The sequence below is a fragment of the Fundulus heteroclitus genome, chromosome 3, assembly GCF_011125445.2.
Source record: "Fundulus heteroclitus isolate FHET01 chromosome 3, MU-UCD_Fhet_4.1, whole genome shotgun sequence".
Classification (NCBI taxonomy): domain Eukaryota; kingdom Metazoa; phylum Chordata; class Actinopteri; order Cyprinodontiformes; family Fundulidae; genus Fundulus; species Fundulus heteroclitus.
This window is the reverse complement of record NC_046363.1, coordinates 40175734-40184475: the sequence shown is the minus strand read 5'-3', so window position 1 is coordinate 40184475 and position 8742 is coordinate 40175734. Positions and strand designations below refer to the sequence as shown.

The 8742-nt window shown below is 39.3% G+C and overlaps 1 protein-coding gene across 1 annotated transcript; it reads right to left on the bottom strand.

The window, feature by feature from the left end:
* Positions 1-5: 5 nt before the first annotated feature.
* scnm1 (sodium channel modifier 1) lies at positions 6-8066 on the bottom strand. Its single transcript, XM_012864807.3, has 8 exons — positions 7931-8066; positions 7719-7789; positions 7544-7632; positions 5022-5116; positions 4287-4387; positions 4069-4205; positions 3879-3990; positions 6-3754 (listed from the first exon to the last, which is right to left on the bottom strand). Exons 1-8 carry the CDS (start codon positions 7979-7981, stop codon positions 3643-3645), a joined length of 768 nt encoding a protein of 255 aa, XP_012720261.2. The 5' UTR covers positions 7982-8066; the 3' UTR covers positions 6-3642.
* Between the last annotated feature and the right edge of the window lie 676 nt (positions 8067-8742).

The following is an 8742-nucleotide window of genomic DNA, read 5'->3' as shown; positions in this document are numbered from 1 at the left end:
GCGTCTTTTTTTTTTTTTTGGTGATCTAGTTTGTTCATCCCCAACATCCTCACTAGACAATTCTTCCATCCATGAAAACGTTTTCACTTTTGTGGTGCTAAATTTTATGTAGCGAGGGAGACTGTAAATATTTTCAATAAAAATATCTATTGGACTATTTTTTTTTTTCCTACATCTTTGGCAATTTTAATTTTGTTACTTCCATGTACTGTTGCTTATTTGGAAAGTGATGGTCAATCCTGTTTCTGTGAGTCAAACAGCGTCTCTCATGACTCCATTCTCGGCGCATTTAACTGCAAAACGATATTCCTCCTTCAGAATATTGATGAGGTTAAAGAATGAACCCCCATTAAAGGAATCACAGTACTTTAATTCTTTGCATCCTTCCCTGATCCGGTGACTTCGCCCCGGCCACCTGAGCTATTTTTACACCCCTTACCCTCCGTTTCTTGACGCTGGTGCAAAACATAACTGAGCTGAGCTTGAGTTACCTCGTTCCAAATATAAGAACCAACTTTAAAGAGAGCTGCACTTTTGTGAACCCAGAGATTTACAAACAGTAGCAGCTGCTTTCAACCGCTTTGGGTCCTTATGCCACCCGTTTCTTTCATCAACTTCTTTATTTCCTTAAAGCCCCTTTATTTTAGTTTCTTTGTGTATATTTCAGACGCAGCGTCGGGTTTGTAGGCACAATGTAATTGAGACAGCGTCCTGAAAATGCAGCTTCAATTATGGGGAAGGATAAGAGGGGATTTAAATTAGGATAGACTGCAGATCAACTTTAAAGTTAGATCTTAAATGGCACAGACCCTTTCCTTGGGCTAGTTTGCTCCTCTTGGGCAGGTATGGCAGTTCATCCACTCGCTCTAAAGCCCGGCCCAGCTCTCTTATGGCAGGAAATGCAAACTGACTATCCAGCAAACTAAAGAAAAGAAGCAACACATCTTATTCGTGTGATTTATGAACATATATGAGATTTAAAATAATTTAAATCCTTGAAGTACCTTGCTCTGCATAACCACAGCAGGATCGTCCTCCATCTTTTTCTGTGCTACTACGTCTCATTTTTCTATTTTATTAAACCTTTATTTTAACCAGACAACAAGACCCTTCTGGATAAGACAATAACAAAACAACCAACTAAACATAAGGTGCTGGCATTTTGACAAATCAAATTCAGGGGTTATTGTTACAGCGATAATGTAACATTTAACACAGCACCAAATCTGGATTTAAAACAGGTTGTCTTTGAAGAATTTCCATTGTTGGGTCTCTAAGACAGACTGGACGGCTTTCAAAGGGGTCTGACAAACCGACAGCTTTCTTTCCCGATTCAGTTTGTTTCAGAAATGCAACATTTCATTTGATAATAAGGCACAACACCTTTTTGTTCTCTGAAGAAAATTGCATAAATAAGTAGGAACCAAGCCAATTAAGACCCTTGTTACCGTTTTTAGAGGCTTCAGAGCTCTGAAGGAGAAACATGACTTGACTAATCCCACAAACCTTTACCTTGATGTGTTTTAATTGTTCTTAAACAAAAAAATATGAAGAAAGATGGTAGAAGGAATTTAATTAGTTTAATACTGTTCCTCAGACTAAGCCTTGAGGTACAACTGCTGTCACCACGAAAAAGGTCCAAAACTGGTTGATATTTACCAAGTACGTCTGTTTGGAGACGTTAGAAATTCTTTACAACAATAAGTGACTGTGATCCAGGTTGTCAAATGCCCTAAGTCAATAAACAGAGCGGCAAAAAACAAAACAACCTTTCGCCTTAAACTCATCGTTTAAAAGGTTAAGGGCGGCAGTAGCACAGCTGCCTCCTGAAACCTGACTGAAGCACCTTTAGAACGTCGTTTAATTCTAAAAATCCCCTTTGAGTTGTTCACAGACCAATTTTAAAAAAAACATTTCCTGGAATGACCGATTTTGAAATAAACCCAGAATTATTAACAACTGAGGGTTCACGTGGTAGCAGTGGTAGAACGAATGTGGATTTCCAAACTTTAGGAAGTTTGTTTGTGCTCAGGCTTATATTAAAATTATAAGTTAAAGCCTCATCAAATAAATCATAAACCAGATTTGGAGGAAAAAATGGATCCAAGCTCTCAGGACCAGCTGAAATTTTTATTTTGGAGCCCCACTTTTTCAGCCCACTGCAGACCTGAGAATTACACACACAGGTTTACAATGAAAAGAACAATCCACAGGGAGGAAGCTTACAACAGTAGGTTCATCATTTAAAAACAGGGTTTTCTTTTAAAGCCCTCTTAGAAGAATCAAACTACTGCCCTGCTGTGATGAAATTATCTTTAAAATAGCAAAATTAAATAAAGGGTTGTCATTTTTCTTCATAACACCCGTCCAACAGAAATATCCTGGTGTGAGAAACACCCTGAGTGAATAAAATCTAGTGCTTGTTGTAATTGCTCATCATAGCCTCTACCTGAATAGATTTCTTTTAAATGAGAGCATCGCTATTTCATAAATAAATATATTTAAGAATGAAAATGGTCAAATGGACTATTTGTTTTTGACACAATATAAATCTGGGTTTTACGTTGAAATAGAACACTTTTATTAAAGCAATTTAACAGCGGCAGTAAAATTAGAGATTTAGACACTAGCTCATGTCAGGTTCCTCTGCCCTCATATTCTCACTCCCGTGGTTTCATGTACCTCCTGCCAATCAATCAAGAACTCCACCAAAGTTCTGGTGGCTGAGTCCGACCGAGCACCCAAACTTACAGCAGGGAATCAAAGAGCTTTCAGAAGGAACAACCTTCAGATATTTAGTCTTAACTACTTCTTTTTAATCCCAAAAGGCTCCATTTAGAAGAAGACGTGGTATTAATATAGACGAGCACACCGCCGCAGCGTCGCTACAGCCTTTTACACTCGTCTAAGTTTAACGCGTTTCCACACACTTCCTGTTGAGGCCGGTTGGTTGAGAACCCAACCGTGACGAGGCGGTGAGAGACTGATCACGATCGTGAGAAACCGAACAGCGTGGACTTACAGAGACCATGTGACTGGATGCTCGTTAGGAAATTAAAGGAATCCTAGAACATGTGCTGGGGTTAATGCTGCAAGCCCCCAAAGTTACAGTTCTTGGCAGATTAGAGATTAGATAATAATATGATTGAACTTGATTTTGTAAAGTGCCTTGAGATGACATGTTTCATGATTTGGCGCTATATAAATAAATTAAATTGAATTGAATAGAATAGAGCAATACATGAAAAAAACAAAAACAAAAAAACATTTAATATTAGCTGGAATTTAGCATGTGCGAACATTTGCAACGCTGCTTTGTTCCCGGTTCTTGTGACTTCATTTCACCCCGCCGGGTTACGGCACACAGAGCGCATCCCAAAACATCCTGGGAAGCTGCAATAACTTGTCACGCAAAGTACTGCAGGTAAAATCCAAGCGTCGCCCGGAACAGCAACGAAGAAAAACTAAGGATTCTCATGGGAGACGCTGAAGGATCAGTAAAGAAACGGAATAAACTCTGATGGAAGAGCAGCATTTTCACAGAGTCCTCACTGATAGGAGTTCTGGTTCCTCCGAGCAGCACCGTCGCTCATAAACCACCGCTGTGCTCCAACAAGAAGTATCTCACAGCTGCTTGCGGCTTCAGTCGCCGGTGGGTAACGGAACAAGAGGCGCGGGTTCGTCCTCATCCGAGTCAAACTCCACGTTCTCGTCTTTGACCCACTGGCCGCTGCGATCCTGCACCCATCCGTCACTAAAATAAAGAAACGGACGACGCATAACGACATGAGCCATAAACCGTCCTGACGCTTTGCTTGAATATCAATAACAACAGCAAATTTAAACAAAAAAAAAAAAAAGAAAGAAATGTTTCACACCTTTTCAGTTTGAGATAGTGATCCAGTTCCCTCCTCCTCTGTGGCGTTAGAGGTTCTGCAGCTTGTAGCGCTGCAGCCGGGTCTCCTGTTTCCAGGGATGCTGATGACGACTCTTCATTCATGATTAATAAAAAAAAAATGTCAAAAATAAAACAGAACCTGCACGCCGATTTCCAGGGAGAGACCTTACCTGCGTTGGCGTCAACAGGGTCGCCCGCTAACACCGTCTGAGGAACTTCAGGAGTCCAGGATGAGGACGGCGTTTTGTTGCACGGGTTACCATAGCGACCTGGGCCGCCACCCGTCGGCCTTCTTTCAGCTTTTGTGCTTGAAAAGAACGACAGAAGCTGTAGTTAGAATTGAGCTCTTCGTTGTGACGACATAAAACGGGAATTGCACGTGACACACCTGGGTTTCCTGTGACAGCTGTTATACTCCACCGTCTTTAGCAAAGCGTGATGGGTGAGCCTCCGCGTTTGGGCCAGCAGAGGGGCTGAACTGGAGGGCTCCTGGAAACACAGCAGAACCGCGTTCACCAAAGCGAACGATCTGGCTGTCAGCGTGCAACGTCCCGGCACTGAGCTGCTTTAAAACGCTTGGCAGGGTGCAGTTTGTCAGAGTCACCAGGCGTTCAAAAAGGTGCAGGGTAAAAAAAAAAACTAGCTCAGCTCATGTTGTTTTTGATGATGATTCATTAACCCTCTGGCAAACCATCCGCCCACAGGGTTCCCACACTTTTTCAGGAATGTAGCTGCTCACCCAGCAGTAACTTACATACATGATCAGTATTGGCGTTTTCTTGGCATTATTTGAATAGAGTGGCTCCAATAAAGAAAAGCTGGGGTTTTATTTTTTCAGAAAATAATGACTTTCGTGCAAAACTCAATGCGATATCACGTGATGCTGAGGTAAAAATGCAAGTGTCATAGTTTTAAGGGCCAAGTTTTAGAGCTCTGTTCCTCTGAGAAAACTCAAACTGTTAAAGACCACAAACACGATCCAGACATCAAAGCTTCACCCAAATATCCCCAAAGAGGCACTTTTTAACGCCCAGAAAGAATGACATGTTTAGCTGTTAAAGGAGGACCCACTCAGCATTAAAGCTTTTGGCTGAGTGTTACACGCTGAGTAAAGTCAACCAACCTCTTGTGTCTCCTCAGACTGGACGTAGTTCTCATGTTGTCTTTTGGATATTTCGCTCTTCAGTCTTGCTTTTCTGCCATAGAACATCTTCAACCCTGATAAATGCAACACGAGAAAGAAGATTTTTCTCTAATAAACCAATACGATGAACTAGAAGCTGCTGTTAGACTTTATAATCTCTGCTGCTCACAACAAAAATTCAATAAGAGTTTATAAACATGTTACTGGTTGCACGGGTTCTTGTTCTGATCGACAATTACTACACTGGCTTTCTTACACCGTTCTGTAACCAGCTGCTGCTTTTCTTCCATTTTAACTTCAACATTTCATTTTTACCTGAATATGCCTTATCCATAAATAATTGTGCAGTATTTGTTCCCCGTATCAGATAAATTATTTCTACTCTGTTAAACTTTCCCTTTATATTTATATCATTTAATCTTGTGTGTAGGTCTGGTGTCTACTCGTCTTTGCCACTGTCACAGTCAAAGTTCCCCAATGTGGGACAATAAAAGGTATTTCTATTCTATTCTGAGATTGTTTACCTTTACTATGCGTCATATCTTTAAAACTAAAATGAGGAACGTCGCTTATTAAGGGTCCTAATAAAAAAACAAAAACTTTTTTCTATTTAAAGAAGCAATAAGTAATGATGACACCTAGTGTCTCAAATCGATACAAAAACCTGCAACTTACAACAATCTAATAAAAATAATAAAATTAGAAAAGAAAGCCAGCAGTTTTTCTCTTGCATCATACTAATGTACGATGTTGCAAAGATGTTTGGTTGAGTAGAGGAACTAAATCCTGTTGACTAAGATCCGCTCTACAGCGAAATACTGATGGGCAAACAAGGAGGATGAGGAAAAAGTTACTGTGTCAGCGTAAACTAAAGGCCGAAGCACCGGTATACACATTTGTGTTTGATAAATCTTTGTGACACCACTTTTTATTTTTCTCATTATATTTAAAAGAAAAACTTATTTTCTCAGAATATTATTTAAGGTCATTGTTTATTCATTTGTCTGGTATGACTTGAAAAGTGAGCCGTAATGGTTGCAGATTCATTTTCTAATTCATTAGTCATTTTTATGCTTGTTGAAGTGTAAAAGCCTATCTGGAGTTTCTTTCTAACCTCACAGAGAACGGATACTTCAAATATGTTAAAACTACAATTCATCTTTAAAGCTGTCGTAGGGAGTTTTGAGAAAACTGTGGACTTTAAAAATTTGAACAAGCACACCTTACAGGTCCCTCCCTAGTTCCCAACACTGACACACATAGGCTCGAGCTGAATACCCTTATAGAGCAAGGACTCTTTAGCCAAAGCGTAAGTGCGTTAGCGGTCGCCATGCTAAGTGCTGTCTGAATAGTGCAGTCAGTTAGGAAGGATGTAGGAAAAGTAGCCCGTATGCTCCCTCCTGCAGCTATTTTTGCCTTGGAACCCCGCAACGCCCCTTACTGCCCCTAAGAACCCTTTAGGTATCCCACAGTTCTTTGCGTAACATGACATATCAGCACAGTCCCCTCACAGAAATCAACAAAATGTCTAGAGAGAAGACATTGCACATGTAGTTTATTTTCAGAAGGCTGTAGGTCCAGATTTGACTCGCATCATCCGTCACGTCGGAGTTAAAGGCTGTCCGAAATTGGCCCAGCAGTCTGAAGCTCCTTTCCTCCCCATGATAGAGTTCTTACTGTTGACCCTAAGGAAGGTCAAGGAACAGGATCTAGGAGCTATTATTAAGGGTATTCGGAAGGAGCCTTCCACTTTGGCTAACGAGTCCTTACCAATTAGACCCTTTTTCGGATGCAGCCTGGCTCATATTTTACTCTCAGAATATAGTGAGATATTTAACAAATATGTAAAAAAATAAATTTATACAAAAGTTACCTATTGCAGCTTGAATTAACCAAAGTATCATTAAAATACGTTTTTGACAACAAGGCCTATTGTCTTTGTTTGGGCTAATCAATATATGGTCCCCATAACATAAGCTGATCATAAAATCCATAAAGATGCCAAACCGGTTGAAACTAGGGCTGGGTGATATAGAAAAAAAAAAGCATATCGATAAAGTAGAAATCATATAGATAATTACCAACAAATTCAAAACATATATTTTAAGTGCAGCCCTGGCCATTTTAAACTGTTGCTTAATGACCTATTTTTAGATACAGACACAAACACTGAATTCAAACTCAACCCTTTATTCAACCAACTTTTTACCAAAACAGCAAGTTTTTAAAAAAGAAAGCGTGCTCTCTGAACTCTTTGAAGGGGAGGAAGCATTCCTGGGTCTGTTTGTGATTGGTTGGTAACATGTAATGACTGTAATATTAACTAACATGGCTAGAATGCAAATGGAAGGAAAACTGTTATTCTATTGAACTTTTTATTGATCTTTTTTTCTATCATCGATATATGTCTGTCAAGTGATACATATTGGTATTGAATTAGCATCCAGCCCTAGTTAGAACAATGTCGGGAAAGCCCTGACTTTTTGTGTAGGGAAACTCACCCAATAGATGTTTCTTTCCTTGTCTGTGGACTGTCAACATGTCAACAGTATCAAACACGGGACGGTAGGAGCACACAAGACAAGCGTATCTAGGAATCAAACACACGGCTGTTACCAACTTTAAATTAAAGCAACAATATTTTCAGTTGTAAACACGTTTTAAGGCTCAATTTACCTCCCATTTTTCATAAGAGTCGCTTCATCTTCTGGAATGAAATTAGACAGAAGGTCTGCCACACGCCGTTTCTGGAATAAAACAAACATTTAATGATGTTGGAGATCAACGGAATATTTTTTTACCCGATCCGTCCGTACAACAGACCAAACCGTGACTAAAGGGGATGCTAATTTTAACCTTTAATGTAATAATATAACATTAACCCTTACCTTTAGAATATTGAGCTGGCTCTTATCGTCTCCATCTCTTTTAAACGACATTACAAAATAAAGCAGCAACCAACACAAATGTTTCTTCTTCTGCTGTTTCGGCTGCTGTTGTTGCTGTTTCTTCTTCTTCTTGGACTTTTTGCCTTCTTCTTCTTCTTCTTCTTCTTCTTCTTCTTCTTCTTCTTCTTTTAGGTTTTTTTGGCGGTTGGCAAACAACTTATAGGTGCATTACCGCCACCTTCCAGACTGGAGTATAGATTAGATGTCCTATCACTATAATCTTCCCATAAAACCTGATTTCCTAAGATAACTAAAAATGCTATTAAATATTACATCTTCAGAGGACCTTTGCAGCAGCTTTTTAATATCTAAAATTACTTTATTTCTTTTTAACTCTCTGACTAATATCTCTCTTTCCCGATTGTACTTATCACAATCTAGAAAAATATGCTGCACTGTTTCTGACTCTCCACAATAATTACACAACCCTGTACTATGTTTATTAATTATTTTCAAAGTACTATTTAGCCCTGTATGCCCAAACCTTAATCTGGATATAATATCCTCTTCTTTTCTATTCCTATTACCTTCCCTACATTCCCCTACTTTTCTTTGAATGTTATAGTAAAATCTTGCCTTTTCTTCTCTATCCCATAATTCCTGCCACTTCTTTTTAAAATATATTTTACTAATATTCTTGACCTCATTTCTACTTATTTTGATATTTACCTCAACATTATCCCTTTTTGCTGCACTCTTAGCAAATTGATCCGCCAATTCATTTCCTACTATCCCAATATGAGCAGGAATCC